Below are 22,810 nucleotides of genomic sequence, written 5' to 3' on the forward strand. Positions count from 1 at the left end.
AGAGCGCTGAAAGCTGAAAATTGGCCTGGGCAGGAAGGGGGTGAAGGTGCCCTGTAGGCAAGTGGTTAATAAAAAGTTTTAAAAGATTTGCGCTGTCTTTCTTTCTTTCCTATGGAGAACTATGGATGTCTAGCGCTCGACTGCATGACGTCAACGCGTTTCATCGGAAACCCAGCTTCTTCAGGACATTTACATCAGTCCCTGTCCTCAAGGAGCTTACAGTCTAAGGTCCCTAACTCACATTCATACATACACATATTAGGGCCAATGTAGACAGGAGCCAATTAACCTATCAGCATGTCTTTGCAGTGTGGGAGGAAACTGGGTTACCGCGTTGGAAACCCACGCAGGCACAGGGAGAACATGCAAACCCTCGGTAGTGCAGTGGTTGGGATTCAAACTGACAACCCTAGTGCTGCCAGGTGGAAGTGCTAACCACACAGCCGCTATGTGTTCATGTGCTTATTGTACTAGAAGAAAACAAGACTACATGTATTTAAGATTTTTATTAAAATAGAAGATTATGTTCCCACCCGAATTACAGATACACAATATTAAAATAAGACTTTTTTCTAGAACAATCATGACAACAAAACAAATTATTAACATAAGTGAGAAAATGAGAGATATGTACTGGAATTAGAGAACAGGCTGGCCCATTCCACAATAAGTAATGGAGGGCAGATTCTGTGACAGGTAATTCAGGAATCCCGCAGTGCTCGAGGCTCACAATGAAACTGAACACAGGATGGATTGTTGGAAAACAGATTAAAAAACCGAGTACAATCTAGGTTAGAGGACACAGCTCAGTCCAGAATAAAGACAAGTCATTCATTGATTATTGGGAACCTCATTAAGTTGTATATCATTCTATGAGAAAATGTCATTGCCTCACAAGCTGCATACAGCAGAATACCCCCCTCAAAATAAAAAATAATAAAAAAAAAAAATTATATATACTTATATATATATATATGTGTGTGTGTAAATGTATATATAGTAGCTTACCAGTCTATAGATGTGATGGCTGCATAGTTTTTTTTTTTTTTTTCAGGCTAAGAACATTTCAGCAAGTGCAGAAGATACCACTTACTATTAGCTGACCTGGAGGCATAAACATTTTTTTTCTATTATAGAAAACGAACCCCACTAACTGCCTATTTTTAACAGGAATGAACAAAGGCAGACATATTTGAAGCCCAGCCTGCGTGACAACCAAGGTTGCCTGCACAGATACAATGGAGAATTGTAGCCACCCAGGTTACAGGAAGTGTGTTTTCACCTAGATTACCTGGAGAAAATATGGGGGGGGGGGGAACCTGAAAAAATGAAATTAAAACAGCCACCACATCTGGTGATATATTATATTTTTGTTTTGATAAACTTTAATTGAGCACTCAGAAATGTAACAGTCATAAAGCCCAAATCCCAGGAAAAAAAGTAGTTTTCCCTCGCAGTGGGGCTGTGCCCACACCAGTGTTCATTTTGATATCAAATTTTGATTTAGTTTTAGTCATAGTATTTTGACTAAACTGCCATTTTAGTCATCTGAATTGTTTTAGTTGTATTTTAGTCAACTAAAATCTAATGGGTTTAGGTAAATTGTAATGCTTTATATAAACATTTCTCTAAAATTTCCAAACTCATTATATACTCCTGGAGTAAAAATCTAATAACATATTATTTATGGTATTAAGATTTGAACATGCGCTAAACACAGATTTAGCTGTTGTAAAATATAACCAGTGTTAATTTTTCGTTTTAGACATAGTCTTGGCAAAAATGCCATTTTAGTTTTAGTCATTTGCATTGTTTTAGTCCTCTAAAATAGTGTTAATTTTGTTCATGAAAATATTTTAGTCAACAAAATGAACACTGGCCTGCACTGCAAGGGTTTTGTCCAGGGAAGATGAGAGCCTAAAGGCCCGTACACACGTACCGATCGTCGGCATACAAACGTCGGTGGACGAAGGATCTGCCGATTGTACGCGTGTTAGTATGGTGCCTCCGACAGATGTCTGCGCACAATCCGCGGACAAAAGTCTTTCGTGCAAACATGAAAATATTTGTATGCCGACACCAGAACGGACGATTGTTCGCCTGTCAGTACACAATTCGGCCGACAGACCGCAGATTTGCAAGACTGGGCATGCTCAGAAAATAGAAAACACAGGGAAAGTTAACCATTACATGACATCACTTCTGCAGTCGGCGGACAAAATTCTTGTGCTGTCCTTGTGCTGTCTTTGCACTTTTCAGCAGACACCGACATCCCGGGGAGAAAAGAGGAACATTTGTAAGCCGACCATCGGTACGTGTGTACGGGGCTTAAAGCCTCGTACACACGATCAGATTATCGAACGATTTTTCATCCGTTTTTTTGTGGCATGCTAGTCCGATGTGCAAAAAGAAGAGGTTATTTTCATACGAATTTTCCCGTAAGACAGAATTCTACTTCAGAAGTGATGTCATGTGTTGGATTGTTTTGAATGTGTTCTTTCGTCTCTGAGCATGCCTAGTCTTGCTCTTACGATTTTTTTCGATCGAAAAATGTACTAATTAAATGAAAATCGGACGTTGTGTTGACATACAATAAAAATTTTATAGCCTGCACATCCAGTTTTTGTCGTCCGTAAATTCGTAATCGGCTGTCGAAAGCACCATACTAATAATCCGAAAATCGGCAGATCATTCGTTGGAGGAAATTTTACTTCCGATTTTCGTATCGTGTGTACGGGCCTTTATATGTACCCGGGCCTTGGCTTCATTACAATTCAGCAGTGGGCTGTCTCCGCGTTCAGAGCAGGTCTATGGAGAATGCTCTGGGCTTGATGATGTCAGGACTCAAGACTGCTAGAGAGCAGGGGTTACAAAAGATGCAGGGGCCGGTCTTGTGCAGGGAGGATCAGGTAAGTACATCACCCCTAATCTACTCCCCTAGACAAAAATTAGCAATTAACCCTTGCAGTGTAGGTACAGTCCCATTGGAAGGGAAAATGTTTTTTTGGCCGGAGTGCAGCTTTAAATGAATTCTAAGTAATATTAATTAACATTGAGATCACAGGAGTGCAATTAGTGTGTTTATCAGAAGACCTCCCTTGTTAGCAGCTGCCAAGCTGTGTATCCCTGCAACTGATGCACAGTGATATGGAAATGGGAATTCAGGAACAAAGACTGGCAAAACTCTAAAGCCCCGTACACACGTACCGATTGTCGGCCGTAAATATTCGGCCAACGTCCAATCGGCCGATTGTCGGCTTGTTAGTATGATGCTTCCGACAACCGACTGCGACTTTTCGGCCGAACAAAATCTGGTGTGCAGGCTATAAAATTTTTGTTGGCCAACAAAGAACGGCCGATTGTTCCTCAGTCAGTACAGATTTCGGCCGACAAAAGCCAGATGAGCAAGACTGGGCATGCTCAGAGAAGAAAAAACACACGGAAAGTAGACCAGCACATGACATCACTTCTGCAGTTGGTGGTTGTTGGCCGACAAAATTCGTGTGCAGTCTAGAGCACATTTCAACCAACACAATAACACTGGACAAAAGACGGCCGATCGGTTGGCCAACAATCGGTATGTGTGTACGGGGCTTAACTCTATAGATAGTGTTTAGTATGTAGCTAATCACATGACCAGAAACTGTAACATAAACTGCTCCTTAGATCATTTGACAATATTGATCACCCCAGTAAGGACTGCACATTGCAGGAGATATCTGATCATGTAACTACACATTGGTTAAAATCTGCACATGTAGTTTGGGCTTTTTGAATAATTTTTTTTTAAAACTACAATACTCGGAGTTTCAGCAAGCCACAATTTTCAGCTTTCTAAGCAGAATTACAGAAAAAATAATATTAATGTGCATATTTTTAGCTGTCCCCAATTACTAAAGCTCTGTTTCTAGCTACAAATTTTGAAAACCATCTGTTAGGAAACGCCACCAGTTTCTCCACTGTCCACTAGAGGGTGACATAACCTCAGAGCTTCCAATGATTCAGTCACATTATAACGGTCACATAGGGCAGGGTTATTGGACGGATGGTGGTGTTTGTATAGCTCACTTACAGGGAGGAACATAAAATGTGAGGTAGGATATAGCCATACTTTCTTTTAGCATCAGATACTAAACTTTCATAAGCAGAACATAAAGCGTATGTTACTGTACATCGAAAACACAGTGCAAACTTTTTTTTTTTTTTAATAAAACCGGCATCTTCTGTCCTCCATCATACCTGCTTGTAACCTACATAGTGGGAGGATATCATTAGGAATTACCTTAGGAGCAATGTAAAAACAGACATTATATACATTATATAGTAACATGGTGTAGATGAATTATGAACATTTGAGAAAAGGAAAAAAAGTGTTCATAGAAAAATTCCTTGTTTAACCACTTCTGGATTCAGAGATACATCCTAAAAAAAAAAAAAAATTCAACAGAGTTTTTAAGGATGAATCTCTGTCTGTCCAATTCCACTCCCCTGACGCTATTACCGGCAATTACCAACTGTCAAAATGAGAGCTGGGAATTACTATTATTACACAGCAGAAGTGGCTGTCAACATGTAGCGGCTCCTGTGTGAAATAAAACTTCTGTCTGCAAGTATCATTGAGTAAATACAATGTAACAACGAATTGTTTCATTGTATTTACTCATTTATTCGTTTGTAGATTAAAGGTGTGACAGGGAAGCAGAGAAGACAGTGATTATTGCTAGCAGCTTTAGCAGTCGTAAGTGACAATCGCAGGTAAAATCCAGCATGCTGGTTGTATCCAAGTTGATCGATCAACTTGGTATATTCAGCCTGTCCATATAGGGTTCAAAAATCTTGGCCGATTCCTGCTGAACCAGCCAAGATTCGAAACTGTGTATGACCTGCCTAATCCCTATGCTCCTAGCATTGGTAAATAGATAGGAAGGTATCTTATATATACTTGTTTTCGTTTTTTTACATTTTTTTCAGTTGCTTCCTGGTTTCCAGCCGAGGTCAAAATGTCGTCATACATCCCAGGAGTCTTCAGGAGGGGGCAGGGGCTTTCTCAGCCAAGCACACCCTCCTGCCTGCAAGCGTGAGCCAAGGGCAGATGTAGTTAAAATTCTGATGCCGAAACCGTAAGTTCAAGATGCACTTGACCGAAACCGAAATTGATGGTTTTTAAAAAATATATATTTATAAATAATTGTATTTTATTCAACTTTTTAATTAATACCATGAATTTAAATGAATATGAACTTATTGGCAGCCATTATCGGCACCCTTTGAAGTGGTGTTTAAAAATCGTGCATTTTTGGTCAGCACCTCCACACTGAAATACATTGAAAACGCAGCAAAAACGCATCAAGAATGCACCAGTGTTGTGTTTTTGATGCATTTTTTGAGTCACATGACCTATGAAAAACGCACCGTAAAATTGTGGCAAATCCGCAGGCGTTTTGGGCAGCCGTTATTTTTTTTATTTTCTTTCGGCAGAATGCTGAAAACCCTGAAATTTTTGTGTATCACTAGGCAGATGGATTCCAGGAGGTAAGTGCTACATGAATCATCTGCCCTTACTCAAGATGGCAACAAGGTGGTGTTTTTCAAAGTGATTTCTCAGCAAAATAAAGCATGGAGACATGAATGGATGGGGAAGTTTGCTTTGGATATTAAAAATGTATGAAATTGTGGTGCTCAGATACAGTTTCATTCAGCTTTAAATCTAAATAGCCCCAATTAACTAGTTTGTTCCCTTTTCCCCTTGACATTCTTTTCTTCGGATTTTTATTTTTTTACCAATATTTATTTTTTCTTTTGCAAATAACTTTGCCATGCTTTGTACCAGAAACATTCAACCTAGGCCCTCATTCACACTAGTGTGATTTCTCCTGGGTTTGCCATCACGCTGGCATGAACGGCAAAGAAAATCACAGTATTCTCTATGGTGCCTGTACGTATATATTACACCTAAAGTGTTTGTAAGGGCACTTTTTTAAATTAAAAATAATAAATATGTTATACTCACCTGCTCTGTGCAATGGTATTGCAAAGTCCGGCCCTGAACCTCCTCTTTTGGGTTCTACTGCCGGTGCTTGCTATGGGGGCAGACATGCTGACTCGATCCCAAGCCGGGCTGTGTGTGTGACCATTGACAAACAAAACACAGCTCGACCCTTCCCCCTGCCTTCGGGTCACAGGATTTTGACTGACAGCAGCAGGAGCCAATGGCTTCTGCTGCTCTCAGTCAAGCAGCCGGCAGACAGAAAGAGTGCTTGATTGATATTCAGGTAACTTAAAGCAGAGTTCCACCCTAAACAATAAAGTTTGCACCGTCCGCTAGCTTAAAACCACCTGAAAAACAATTAGATAATTAAATTTTTTTTTTTGGTTTCACTTACCTTGTTTTTAATGAAAATATACTTACCTTCCTTCCTCTTCCTCCCTCTGCGGATACGGCCTCCGACGTCACTTCCTCCTTGCATTGATTCCTGGGAGATGAGCGTCATCAATCCCAGGAGTCAATGCGCCTGCACCGGAGTCACATGTCACTTCCGGTGCAGGCGCGTCATTCCCTGCTGAACAGCTTTTGGGCATGCCCAGAAACTGTTCAGGGATGACGCGCCTGCCCCGGAAGTGACAAGCAGGGCATTCTGGGTCTCCGACGTCACCGAAGAGGACGCTTAGGCTTCAACTGCCCACACCTGAGATGGCAGCGCTGGACAAGACATTTTCAAGGTAAGTATTTCTTCTTACAGGTAAGTGAAACAGGGGACAGTTCAGAGGCTATCATTGCTTAAATGCACTAGCCCTGACTGTCCCGGGGTATTTTTAGCTATAAAAATTTTTTTTGCCTGGAACTCCGCTTTAAAGCAATGGCAAAGTTATCACCAAATCAATGGGTCAACCGTTGAAATTTAAAAATTGCTCTAAAGTAGTTAAAATTAACTCCTGTAAAACATTATCCTTTATTCCTCACCACCCTCTACATTGAATTTAATTAAAACAAATGAACAAAAAAATACCCAAAAGTCCTAGTTCTTCTATTATTTGGACTGCAGAGTGGGAGGGTCCTTTTTTTAGGTACCCACATTGCTGCCTGTGTGATGTGGATATTTCATATTAGCTGTCCCATGGAGGTGTCCCCGCAAGCTTCAAGTACATTATGCAAGACTTGGGTGGACAAGGTGGAGAGGAGGGGTGTGGTGACGTCACGATCTCCACTCTGACCAATAAAAGAATGCCTTATATTAACTGAAAAAAATACAATGTGGTCTATGAGTGGCGGAGGTGCCAAGAGACTGCCCCCCTGTGGTCAGTGTGAAGAACAGAACCTGAAAGATGACAGCTCTCACTGTACAGTATGTAGCGCAGACATCCACAATGATTTACAGCATCCCCAATGACCTTCTGGATATCAGAGCGAGCCAAGCCGGCCTAATGCGAGTATATAACAAAATATAATTCCTGGAGTTCAGCTTTAAAAAAAAAAAATAATAAAATTGAAGAAATGAAAATAGGAATACATCTGAACAATATAATTCTGTTGTTAGTATTTGCTGTGCAGGTCCAGCTGGATTGATTGAACACATCTGTCCTCATTTCTCAAATGGTCTAAAAGAAAAATGTTTTTGTAGCCCACAGCAACAAATCAACTTGAAGATATCATGTTTTTATGCTGCACAGGCAAAAACACACAGTTCTGATTGGAGATCATTTGATAAATGAAGAGCTCAATGTATAGAAGTTTTTTTCCCATAACAGTCGACTTTTAGTAAAATTATTACAAAGGCACTTTAGGAGTTAATTCAATCTCCCCGTACTTCACATATTTGTCGTTTCCAATGTAACAGGAAATACAAGGCCATACAGTCAGTAAAGGACTATGGTGGACATCAGGCATGGGTTATTGTAGTGTATTAGCAGCTATTGTCAGGCATCATGGAATGTCAATGGTGAATACTTAAGTGTCAGCACAGGCCCAGCAGGGTTCGTATTGGGAGTACCTTATTTACTTAACATGGATCCAGTTAGTGCTTAAGCAGAGGTCACCTTAGGTAACATTTCCATATAACAATTTCCCAAACCCTTCATTAATGTCCAGTATCATCAATCATCCGCTACAATGGACAGAGCACGTAGCTCGGCTAGCTTGGCTTCATTCTCCCTCTCTCTTTCAGCATCTGTGAGCTGAATCTCATCCACCTGCTGGGCCAGCTCTCCGAACACCCTGGACATCTCTGTGTAATACACCACCTAGAAAAAAGGAAGGACACGATGATTCACTGTAGGATCAGAATAAGAAGTCGAAAAATTACAGAAATAACAGGAAGTATGAATTGAAGTACGCCTGGAATTTGGTAGTAAAGAGGATGCTTTGAATAAGGAAATAAAGAAAGAGAGGTGGGCACAATACTTAGTGATATCACTGCTGAAGACTTTAACCTAATCTAACCCAGATACACCACTCCCCACACAGCTAATGTGTAAGCAAAGGTCTACAGGCCTGAAAAAATACGTTTGTAAATGAACAGAATCTGGCTAAGACAGAATTCACAGTGTAGTGGTTAATGATTCTCACTCCGAAACTCTGAATGGTCTAAGGTTATCAGTGGTGTACCCCAAGGTTCAGTGTGGGGACCCTTACTTTTTAATATCTTTATAAATGATATAGGATCTGGGATTAAAAGTACCATTTCAGTCTTTGCAGAGGACACCAAGCTATGCAGTGGAAAAATGTGCTTACAGGATGTCTCCAACTTACAAGCCGATCTCAATGCACTGTTTAATTGGGCAACTACTGTATGTGGCAAATGAGGTTTAATGTTGATAAATGTAAAGCTATGCACTTTGGGGCCCAGAATATGCATGCATCATCCATACCAGGGGGTGTCATTGGTGGAGAAGGATCTGGTAGATTCTAAGCTTAATAATAGCATACAATGCCAAGGCGCAGTTTCCAAAGGAAGCAAAATTCTTTCTTGTATTAACAGAGGCATGGACTCCGAAGAGAAAGATATCATTTTGCCCCTGTACAAGAGGAGAATAAGGGGGGATATGATCAACACGTATAAATACATAAGGGGTCCATATGATGAACTTGTTGTTGAGTTATTCACTTTAAGGTCATCACAGAGGACAAGGGCGCATTCTAAGTCTAGAGGAAAAGGAGATTTAATTTCCAAATACAGAAAGGTTTCTTCACAGTAAGAGCTGTGAAAATGTGGAATAGACTCCCTCAAGAGCTGGTTCTGGGCAGCTCAGTGGATTTTTAAGACAGACCTGGATTCTTTTCTAAATGTACATAATATAGCTGGATACGAATATTTATAATTAAAGTTGATCCAGGGGATGTCCGATTGCCTCTCAGGGGTGGGATCAGGAAGAAATGTTTCCCCCGCTGGAGCAAATTGGATTATGCTTTATTGAGGTTTTTTGCCTTCCTCTGGATCAAATGTGTGTGAAGGGTTTTTTAAATTGAGGGTGTTTGTGTATTTTGTTTTTATTGTTGGTCGCAGGGTTACAGAGAGAGGGGAACGCCATCGCTCCTGACCTCCGCAATGAGACCAGAGAGCCCGGGAGAGGCTTCGGGGGAGGTGGGACTACCTTCCGCCACCCGCAGAAGTGATCGAGTGGCTAATTAGCTGCTCGGATCACTTCTGCCTGAAAGGGGATTTTCGGCTGCAAAAAATGATACCGGGATGATGCCTGTAGGTGCAGGCATCATCCCGGTATAACCACTGAAACCCAATGGATAAAAAACTCATGGTTAAAAGTGGTTAAAACTCATTCAAACCAAAATACACCTGAATGATTTACCTGCAGTGAATGGTTGGTCAATGTCAGACTCACTGCTTTATAAAGCAGACAATTTTTCGGCAGGAGGGATTGCCCTGTCAGCACGGTCTGTGTTGATGGGGGAATCATGCAAATTTCTACCGTCTACCTACTTTCTACTGAAATCTGCACCGTCTATGGCCTGCCTTAGGAGTATGGCCCTATTCAAATCTTTGAGGGCTCACTGCACAGACACAGCTAGTATGAGGGAGAAAAATGGGCTGGAGAGGATGAAGCATTGTTGTCAGAGAGATCAGCAAATATTTTTTTGTTTTAATTAAAGTACAACTAAAGGCAAATGCTTATTTTTAGTTTTGGACAGAGTGGAGATGAACACCATTTTTCTCAAACTTTCCAAATTCACAGAGTAAAAAATAAATATACACCGACATTAACACTTTCCCACTTTACATAATACTTTTACCTACAAAAATAAAGGCCTGATGCACAGGACACTATATACCTGGGCTCGGATCAGCGATTGAAAGCTGGGTTTGAAGAAATCTATGCGACTATTGTAAAACTTTGGCATTTCATCCAATAGCTGACGGTTTTTTATATCAAAGTCCTCCCGAACTGGACGCAATTCATCTCTGGCCTGAAGTGGAGAAGATTTAATTATCATACACGATTTATTGGGTGATCAGATGCATTTCACTAATACAACACTAGATGGCAGCATTTGGTATCTAAAACAGCTTCCAAAAGAATGAATGATATCCAGGCCTTTTAAACAACAAAACAGTGCCAAGATCATGCCACCAAACCATATCCGCTCACTTGAAATCCTTGAAAACATAATACATGAAGTACCACTTTCTAATATATTAACAGCAGCCCAAATACTCATTTAAATTTTTATTTAATCTGCTTTTATTAAAGAATCACATTTTGCATCACACATTACAGCCATTATTATTACACTTCTAAGAATCACCGAGTTGTTTCAGACAAGGACTTCTCCAGTATACAAAATTAGCAGATATACAGGATGCATTGTACAAAACATTAATCATGTCATAGCAATGATTCATTCAGATTATGACCTCCAGGGATCCACTCTCTAGTCTAACCCTGATCTCACAAGGTCTAAAGGTATCTACAGCTGGGAAATCAAGTACCGCCCCCTTTTATGTCAGATTTCTCAGGTGCACTCTGGTGGACGTATATATATTTTTCCATTTTAAGCAGAGCATCAATATGGCATTTACATTTGAGAGAGCGGGAGGACACTCATTTACTTTTATAAGTTTTGTGCAAAAGCACTACTCTTTTCTTAGCATAATTAGGATCTCCATCCAAATATATCAACCGATTTCGCTTTTTTAATGCCGATAGCGATATTTTGGTCATCGGATATCGGTATACATTTAAAAAATATATATTTTTTTTTTCCCACAGGTACTGTTGTGGAGGGATCTGGGGGTCTAAAAGACCCCAAACCCCTCCTCTGTACTCAAAAGCATTTGAAACGCCAAGTTTGGATGTTTTGAATGCTGGCATTTTTTTTTAATTTGCCCCCGAGTACCCGGAAGCGATATCATGAAATCACTTCCGGGTTTTTTACACGGAGGCCCGATCAGAGCCGAATGCAGCTTTGATTGGGTCTTTGGCGGCCATGCAGGATGGTTGCCCGGGCATCGGTTGTCATTACAAGACAGCCGACCGTAGGCTATGGACGCCGGTACCGGGGTGATTGATGCCTCTAGCTGCAGGCATCACTCCGGTACAAGCACTTTCCCAAAATATCGACAATATCGGTCACCTTGGTGGCCGATTCCGATATATCGGGGAAAGTTCATATCGGCCCTCGATACACTGGCTTTGCCGATAATCGGTCGATCCCTAATATAAAACATAATTTTTGTTGGAGAATGATAGGTCAACCAATATGTTACAAGCTGATTTCCAGGTATGATTTTTATTGCTACTTATATTGGTTCAGCTTGCACAATAGAAGTATGCATTTCTCATACTAGAAAGACTGCTGTAGAAACTAACAATCACTGCAGTAGTTGGAGTTCTTCCAGGTCCTGTACTGAGCGGCTGCCCCACTGTAAACTGACACCGCAGTGAATGGTGGCAGTGCCAATGAGTGTCCGGCCTTGGTCAGTGTTCAGTGTGGCAGATGCTTGGCACAGGACCCAGTAGATCACTGTGGTAGCACCAGCTACTACAATGATTGTCATCTTTCCCAGCAGTCCCTCAGGTATGAAACATGAATGCAGACATTGTGATCAGCAGTAAAGTATGCAAAAAGGATCATAACTGGAGTTTGGCTTTAAAGTGGTTGTAAATCTCCGATGTTTGGAAAAAAAAAACCTGCAAGGCCATTAATGGCATAATGTGCTAGTATGCATATGCATAAATAGGCAATAAAGTCAATTCACAAAAGGAAATAAATAAATGCAAGCTTGCAATAACTATGCAATAACTATGGCAATGGTCAGACCCCCCCAGTCTTTGGTTTAATAAAATAGGTTGGAAAATGCAGCTATATTTTAGTCGGGAGTGGTTTCTGGAGGCTGGCAGACGCCATAGCAAAGATGATGGAGCCCTTTGAATCCAGTCTTCTGGAATTTAATTGAACAGACAAGGATTCACTGCTCAAGGTGGTGTAATTGCCTGATGACTCACACAGGTGCATGCCCCGGCTCGCCTCCGTGAAAACTTGATAAAGGAAAAGGAATTGGCAGCACTCCGGGTTGAGTCAAAATCCAGATTTATTGACTGGACATCCAAATAATGACAATCGTGACAAGGTAGACGCATTTCACACACTGACTGTGTGCTTAATCATTACCTTAATGATTAAGCACACAGTCAGTGTGTGAAACCCGTCTACCTTGTCACGATTGTCATTATTTGGATGTCCAGTCAATAAATCTGGATTTTGACTCAACCCGGAGTGCTGCCAATTCCTTTTCCTTTATATAGTTTTCTGGAATTTAAAGCAATGCATAAGAAGAGGAGATCTCAAGTGGTCCTTTTAATCTACTGGATCAATTCACGGATCCGGATATCCTGCAGAAGTTCAGGTTATCCAAGCCACTTCTCATGGAGCGTTCTACACAACTCATAGGGTACCTTTAGCCCCCAACACAGAGAAGCCATGCTATACCAGCCATTACTAAATTGCTGGCCTTACACTTTTTCGGAAAAAGCATATCATCAGATGCTTGCGATAACTTACTGCAAGGTTTCATGAGGTATTTAAGGCATACTTCGGAAAGATAGCGAATGCAAAGTTTTAAGTAGAGTTTCTTTGTGAATAGTTTCATTTTTCTGAACGTTGTGCGTGATTTTACCGCATACTCGGATACGTTAAAATATCGCTAAGTTAATTGTGCCCACTGTCCTGTTATAAAGGTCTTAAAAGTGTCTAATACATTTAGCCAAAACTTTTTTGGATCGAATGAGTGAGGGTTAGAACCCCTGTCAGGTTTTTAAAGCCATTTCTCATTTGATGTACTTGTGACAATTGTTTCACCAGGCAGGAAGGTAATGTTATTAACCCTTCTCAACTATTCAATTTTCGTCTCTGTTGCAGACTATGTTCCACTGCTTATCTGGTGAAACCATTGTCAGCTGAACAGTAATTGAGAGGAAATCTCTGCAAAAGGCCCCAGTTAGCAGTAAGGCCTTGTTTACATTGGCAGTGATAAAATATGTGGTTGAGCCACAGTTTTACCAACTCTTGAATGCCTGGCAGCCACTGCTTTACCAACTCTTGAATGCCTGGCAGCCACTGCTCTTTTGCCCTCTGAAAAGCGATCCACCGCTCATCCCTTTTTAGAGAGGCGGTAAAGAATGCAGTTTTATTTGAATGAGCCCTAAGGGCTCATGCTGCCAGCAAGATCCTACGTGAATTTTTTATGCCAATGTTACCAGCGTACATCCCAATAAACCCATTTTGTAGGACACAGGCTGCTTCTTTTGCCTAGTATCCTTAGCTGCTAGATAGGATGCAGGTGGCTCCTGCTGTCTGTCATCCATGGTATTTAGGGCTAAAAAGTGTACACATATATATGCTAAATTCTGGATACATGTAAACACTAACACAACTGTTTACATGCATACAGCATTAAATACAGACCCATACACAGCAGCTTGGATGCAGATTTCTTTTTTTTTACGCAGCTGAATTTAGCTCCAGATTACAGAGGTGTGTGCAGCTGCATCCAGCGCTAAAACCTTCCCTCACCAGGGCCATCTTACTGAAAGTGTCCCCACTTGCCCGGGGGGGGGCGCCACCTGCCCAGTGACCCACCCCCAGCCAAGCATTAGTCCCGATTCCCGTGTGCATCACGCCGCTGAACTTAGCAGGTGGCAAGCGCCTGTCGGCCCTGCGCTGCTGTGAGGCCACTTGGGCCATGGAGGGGGAGCCCACAACTGCAGGAATGTCTGTCCTCCTGCACAGGAACAGGCACACACAGGACAGTCGAGTCTGACTCCCGTCCATGTGTGTTTACCGGACCCAGCCACAACACTTCAAAGCGGTCATTAGCCTGGCACTACCGTACCAATAAAAATCGCCTTATCAATCTTTTGCATTTTTATTCTTATGGGTGATTGTGTAGGCAGGGCCCCAGTGCACTGCATTGCCCGGAGCCCTTTAATGCTCTTAAGATGGCACTGTCCCTCACACTATACAAAACTGAAAGAAGTTTTGCTCACTGTGACCTGTACAGACAAACGGGAGCGCTGCTCAAAGTGCTAAATTTGCGAATTCGGTGATCCACCATATGGATAGGTGCTTGCATCTAAAAGTTAATCCTGGGAAGCATAGAAGCTGTGCAATATGTGAGCGCTGCTCTGCCAATAGCCAAGTGTGTGAGAATGGAAAGAAGCCTCAGCTCCTCCTAAACCACGCCCCCTGGCATGTTTGGCCCTGCCCAATGGGCTTAGTCATAAAGTCGGTCACCTCTACGACTAAGCAGTGGACCACCTCTGTGACTAAGCCCCAGGGGTGAGGCTGAACACATAAGAATGTGTTGTTTAAGGAGAGCCGAGGTGGAGGCCGCTTCCCATCATTATCACACACTGGGCTATCAGCAATGCAGTGCTTACATATTGCACAACTGAAAAAAATAATGGGAAATGGATTAGTAAATCATGCATTTTTCCCTGAAAATCGGTTTATTGCATGGGACTCAGACACTTTCTATCCATGTATGTAATATTTATCTGCAGCACTGCAGAGAATGCACATTGTAAATACATACATGTGAATGTTCCACTTTTAAAGTGGGAAGGAATTTATGATGTATCGGTATATATTATACATAAGAAAAAGAAAAGTGGAAGCCCTCATGAATAATCTGTGTTGCCGCTGGCAATTAGAGAGAAGTGGGTGGAGGAGACAGAAATAAGGGGGGGGGGGGGGGGGGAGATCAGGCAGGTCTCAATATTAAACTGTAAATGGCAATCCCTGCTGTTGGGCTCAGTGACAGTACTGCAGATTTACAAGTCATAGAAATGGCCTCAGGCTAGCGATTGCATAATCTGACATTGCATCATACATACTGGACTAGAGGGGCACGGCCAGAGCCAATGACGTTGCATATTCAACCCATGACAAGCATGCCGATACTGTACAAGACACTTCACCAAACTGAAAGGAAGTGGTTTCTTGAAATAGCAGCGGAAATGTCAGAAATAGGCACAGGAGGAAAAGAATATTAATACGTTTTGATATAGTAAGTGATCTGGGAGGTGCTGCTCTTTACACAAAATGTCCCTATACAAAGAACAAAACAAAAACAGCACAACTTGGTTACTATTAACCATACACTGACCTGGTGTAACTTGGCAATCACAGCCCCGGTCCTCTCCTTCTCCTCATATTTCTCCACCTTGGTCTGGAGTCTCTTGTATTCCTGCAGAGCCTGCTCTCTACGTTTTACAGCCATGTTCAGTGAGGGGAAGACACTGCTATACCTGAAGACACAAACAGTTACCAGTGTATACTGCATATACCATACATTACACAGCTGCTACTATACCGATGTATAGAACATAAAACATTACACAGCATGGTCCTAGAAATATGTGTAACCTACACGGATATACCGCTGTATACTACATATACCATGTACAAAGCCTGTTACTATACCGGTGTATACTACATATACCATGTACAAAGCCTGTTACTATACCACTGTATACTACATATACCAGTTACAAAGCCTGTTACTATACCACTGTATACTACATATACCAGTTACAAAGCCTGTTACTATACCGCTGTATACTACATATACCATGTACAAAGCCTGTTACTATACCGCTGTATACTACATATACCATGTACAAAGCCTGTTACTATACCGCTGTATACTACATATACCATGTACAAAGCCTGTTACTATACCGCTGTATACTACATATACCATGTACAAAGCCTGTTACTATACCGGTGTATACTACATATACCATGTACAAAGCCTGTTACTATACCACTGTATACTACATATACCAGTTACAAAGCCTGTTACTATACCACTGTATACTACATATACCAGTTACAAAGCCTGTTACTATACCGCTGTATACTACATATACCATGTACAAAGCCTGTTACTATACCGCTGTATACTACATATACCATGTACAAAGCCTGTTACTATACCGCTGTATACTACATATACCATGTACAAAGCCTGTTACTATACCGGTGTATACTACATATACCATGTACAAAGCCTGTTACTATACCGGTGTATACTACATATACCATGTACAAAGCCTGTTACTATACCGCTGTATACTACATATACCATGTACAAAGCATGTTACTATACAGCTGTATACTACATATACCAGTTACAAAGCCTGTTACTATACCGCTGTATACTACATATACCATGTACAAAGCCTGTTACTATACCGCTGTATACTACATATACCATGTACAAAGCCTGTTACTATACCGCTGTATACTACATATACCATGTACAAAGCCTGTTACTATACCGGTGTATACTACATATACCATGTACAAAGCCTGTTACTATACCGCTGTATACTACATATACATATACCATGTACAAAGCCTGTTACTATACCGCTGTATACTACATATACCATGTACAAAGCCTGTTACTATACAGCTGTATACTACATATACCAGTTACAAAGCCTGTTACTATACCGCTGTATACTACATATACCATGTACAAAGCATGTTACTATACCGGTGTATACTACATATACCATGTACAAAGCCTATTACTATACCGGTGTATACTACATATACCATGTACAAAGCCTGTTACTATAACGCTGTATATTACATATACCATGTACAAAGCCTGTTACTATACCGGTGTATACTACATATACCATGTACAAAGCCTGTTACTATACCGGTGTATACTACATATACCATGTACAAAGCCTGTTACTATACCGCTGTATACTACATATACCATGTACAAAGCCTGTTACTATACCGGTGTATACTACATATACCATGTACAAAGCCTGTTACTATACCGCTGTATACTACATATACCATGTACAAAGCATGTTACTATACCGCTGTATACTACATATACCATGTACAAAGCCTGTTACTATACCGCTGTATACTACATATACCATGTACAAAGCCTGTTACTATACCGGTGTATACTACATATACCATGTACAAAGCCTGTTACTATACCGCTGTATAATACATATACCATGTACAAAGCCTGTTACTATACCGGTGTATACTACATATACCATGTACAAAGCCTGTTACTATACCGGTGTATACTACATATACCATGTACAAAGCATGTTACTATACCGCTGTATACTACATATACCATGTACAAAGCCTGTTACTATACCGCTGTATACTACATATACCATGTACAAAGCATGTTACTATACAGCTGTATACTACATATACCAGTTACAAAGCCTGTTACTATACCGCTGTATACTACATATACCATGTACAAAGCCTGTTACTATACCGGTGTATACTACATATACCATGTACAAAGCCTGTTACTATACCGGTGTATACTACATATACCATGTACAAAGCCTGTTACTATACAGCTGTATACTACATATACCATGTACAAAGCCTGTTACTATACCGGTGTATACTACATATACCATGTACAAAGCCTGTTACTATACCGCTGTATACTACATATACCATGTACAAAGCCTGTTACTATACCGGTGTATACTACATATACCATGTACAAAGCCTGTTACTATACCGCTGTATACTACATATACCATGTACAAAGCATGTTACTATACAGCTGTATACTACATATACCAGTTACAAAGCCTGTTACTATACCGCTGTATACTACATATACCATGTACAAAGCCTGTTACTATACCGCTGTATACTACATATACCATGTACAAAGCCTGTTACTATACCGGTGTATACTACATATACCATGTACAAAGCCTGTTACTATACCGGTGTATACTACATATACCATGTACAAAGCCTGTTACTATACAGCTGTATACTACATATACCAGTTACAAAGCCTGTTACTATACCGCTGTATACTACATATACCATGTACAAAGCCTGTTACTATACCGCTGTATACTACATATACCATGTACAAAGCCTGTTACTATACCGGTGTATACTACATATACCATGTACAAAGCCTGTTACTATACCGCTGTATACTACATATACATATACATATACCATGTACAAAGCCTGTTACTATACCGCTGTATACTACATATACCATGTACAAAGCCTGTTACTATACAGCTGTATACTACATATACCAGTTACAAAGCCTGTTACTATACCGCTGTATACTACATATACCATGTACAAAGCCTGTTACTATACAGCTGTATACTACATATACCATGTACAAAGCCTGTTACTATACCGCTGTATACTACATATACCATGTACAAAGCCTGTTACTATACCGCTGTATACTACATATACCAGTTACAAAGCCTGTTACTATACCGCTGTATACTACATATACCATGTACAAAGCCTGTTACTATACCGCTGTATACTACATATACCATGTACAAAGCCTGTTACTATACCGGTGTATACTACATATACCATGTACAAAGCCTGTTACTATACCGCTGTATACTACATATACATATACCATGTACAAAGCCTGTTACTATACCGCTGTATACTACATATACCATGTACAAAGCCTGTTACTATACAGCTGTATACTACATATACCAGTTACAAAGCCTGTTACTATACCGCTGTATACTACATATACCATGTACAAAGTCTGTTACTATACCGCTGTATACTACATATACCATGTACAAAGCATGTTACTATACAGCTGTATACTACATATACCAGTTACAAAGCCTGTTACTATACCGCTGTATACTACATATACCATGTACAAAGCCTGTTACTATACCGCTGTATACTACATATACCATGTACAAAGCCTGTTACTATACCGCTGTATACTACATATACCATGTACAAAGCCTGTTACTATACCGGTGTATACTACATATACCATGTACAAAGCCTGTTACTATACCGGTGTATACTACATATACCATGTACAAAGCCTGTTACTATACCGCTGTATACTACATATACCATGTACAAAGCATGTTACTATACAGCTGTATACTACATATACCAGTTACAAAGCCTGTTACTATACCGCTGTATACTACATATACCATGTACAAAGCCTGTTACTATACCGCTGTATACTACATATACCATGTACAAAGCCTGTTACTATACCGCTGTATACTACATATACCATGTACAAAGCCTGTTACTATACCGGTGTATACTACATATACCATGTACAAAGCCTGTTACTATACCGCTGTATACTACATATACATATACCATGTACAAAGCCTGTTACTATACCGCTGTATACTACATATACCATGTACAAAGCCTGTTACTATACAGCTGTATACTACATATACCAGTTACAAAGCCTGTTACTATACCGCTGTATACTACATATACCATGTACAAAGCATGTTACTATACCGGTGTATACTACATATACCATGTACAAAGCCTATTACTATACCGGTGTATACTACATATACCATGTACAAAGCCTGTTACTATAACGCTGTATATTACATATACCATGTACAAAGCCTGTTACTATACCGGTGTATACTACATATACCATGTACAAAGCCTGTTACTATACCGCTGTATACTACATATACCATGTACAAAGCCTGTTACTATACCGGTGTATACTACATATACCATGTACAAAGCCTGTTACTATACCGCTGTATACTACATATACCATGTACAAAGCATGTTACTATACCGCTGTATACTACATATACCATGTACAAAGCCTGTTACTATACCGCTGTATACTACATATACCATGTACAAAGCCTGTTACTATACCGGTGTATACTACATATACCATGTACAAAGCCTGTTACTATACCGCTGTATACTACATATACCATGTACAAAGCCTGTTACTATACCGGTGTATACTACATATACCATGTACAAAGCCTGTTACTATACCGGTGTATACTACATATACCATGTACAAAGCATGTTACTATACCGCTGTATACTACATATACCATGTACAAAGCCTGTTACTATACCGCTGTATACTACATATACCATGTACAAAGCATGTTACTATACAGCTGTATACTACATATACCAGTTACAAAGCCTGTTACTATACCGCTGTATACTACATATACCATGTACAAAGCCTGTTACTATACCGCTGTATACTACATATACCATGTACAAAGCCTGTTACTATACCGGTGTATACTACATATACCATGTACAAAGCCTGTTACTATACAGCTGTATACTACATATACCATGTACAAAGCCTGTTACTATACCGGTGTATACTACATATACCATGTACAAAGCCTGTTACTATACCGCTGTATACTACATATACCATGTACAAAGCCTGTTACTATACCGGTGTATACTACATATACCATGTACAAAGCCTGTTACTATACCGCTGTATACTACATATACCATGTACAAAGCCTGTTACTATACAGCTGTATACTACATATACCAGTTACAAAGCCTGTTACTATACCGCTGTATACTACATATACCATGTACAAAGCCTGTTACTATACCGCTGTATACTACATATACCATGTACAAAGCCTGTTACTATACCGGTGTATACTACATATACCATGTACAAAGCCTGTTACTATACCGGTGTATACTACATATACCATGTACAAAGCCTGTTACTATACAGCTGTATACTACATATACCAGTTACAAAGCCTGTTACTATACCGCTGTATACTACATATACCATGTACAAAGCCTGTTACTATACCGCTGTATACTACATATACCATGTACAAAGCCTGTTACTATACCGGTGTATACTACATATACCATGTACAAAGCCTGTTACTATACCGCTGTATACTACATATACATATACATATACCATGTACAAAGCCTGTTACTATACCGCTGTATACTACATATACCATGTACAAAGCCTGTTACTATACAGCTGTATACTACATATACCAGTTACAAAGCCTGTTACTATACCGCTGTATACTACATATACCATGTACAAAGCCTGTTACTATACAGCTGTATACTACATATACCATGTACAAAGCCTGTTACTATACCGCTGTATACTACATATACCAGTTACAAAGCCTGTTACTATACCGCTGTATACTACATATACCATGTACAAAGCCTGTTACTATACCGCTGTATACTACATATACCATGTACAAAGCCTGTTACTATACCGGTGTATACTACATATACCATGTACAAAGCCTGTTACTATACCGCTGTATACTACATATACATATACATATACCATGTACAAAGCCTGTTACTATACCGCTGTATACTACATATACCATGTACAAAGCCTGTTACTATACAGCTGTATACTACATATACCAGTTACAAAGCCTGTTACTATACCGCTGTATACTACATATACCATGTACAAAGCCTGTTACTATACAGCTGTATACTACATATACCATGTACAAAGCCTGTTACTATACCGGTGTATACTACATATACCATGTATAAAGCCTGTTACTATACCGGTGTATACTACATATACCATGTACAAAGCATGTTACTATACCGCTGTATACTACATATACCATGTACAAAGCATGTTACTATACCGCTGTATACTACATATACCAGTTACAAAGCCTGTTACTATACCGGTGTATACTACATATACCATGTACAAAGCCTGTTACTATACCGCTGTATACTACATATACCATGTACAAAGCCTGTTACTATACGGGTGTATACTACATATACCATGTACAAAGCCTGTTACTATACCGCTGTATACTACATATACCATGTACAAAGCCTGTTACTATACCGGTGTATACTACATATACCATGTACAAAGCCTGTTACTATACCGCTGTATACTACATATACCATGTACAAAGCATGTTACTATACCGCTGTATACTACATATACCATGTACAAAGCCTGTTACTATAACGGTGTATACTACATATACCATGTACAAAGCCTGTTACTATACCGCTGTATACTACATATACCATGTACAAAGCCTGTTACTATACCGGTGTATACTACATATACCATGTACAAAGCCTGTTACTATACCGGTGTATAACAGAATATTACAGAGCCTGGTGCTATAAATATGTATAAACTACGATATATAAATATCTGCTGCTAAATGTGTATGTACAATATAGAATATCCTGCCGAAGTCTGCTTCCATGAGTTTTAAAGCTATGAGGGGGAGATATTTGGTATGTGACATATCAGGTAGGGCAGCAGAACCGTTAATGCTATAGGACAGTGATGGCGAACCTTGGCACCCCAGGTGTTTTGGAACTACATTTCCCATGATGCTCATGCACCCTGCAGTGTAGTTGAGCATCATGGGAAATGTAGTTCCAAAACATCTGGGGTGCCAAGGTTCGCCA

General features: G+C 40.1%; 1 protein-coding gene across 1 annotated transcript in view; it reads right to left on the bottom strand.

Annotated features, from left to right (window-relative positions):
• Positions 1–7,899: 7,899 nt before the first annotated feature.
• Positions 7,900–22,810, bottom strand: part of BIN3 (bridging integrator 3) — a 108,337-nt gene continuing 93,426 nt past the window's right edge. The window contains exons 7-9 of the mRNA XM_082253400.1: positions 15,618–15,759; positions 10,283–10,417; positions 7,900–8,238 (exon numbers count right to left, since the gene is read on the bottom strand). Coding sequence (XP_082109526.1) covers positions 8,092–8,238; positions 10,283–10,417; positions 15,618–15,759 — 424 coding nt within the window. The 3' untranslated portion in view covers positions 7,900–8,091. The remainder of the gene's footprint in view (positions 8,239–10,282; positions 10,418–15,617; positions 15,760–22,810) is intronic.

The sequence above is a fragment of the Pelophylax lessonae genome, assembly GCF_965119305.1.
Source record: "Pelophylax lessonae genome assembly, chromosome: 4".
In the NCBI taxonomy this organism is placed as follows: Eukaryota; Metazoa; Chordata; class Amphibia; order Anura; family Ranidae; genus Pelophylax; species Pelophylax lessonae.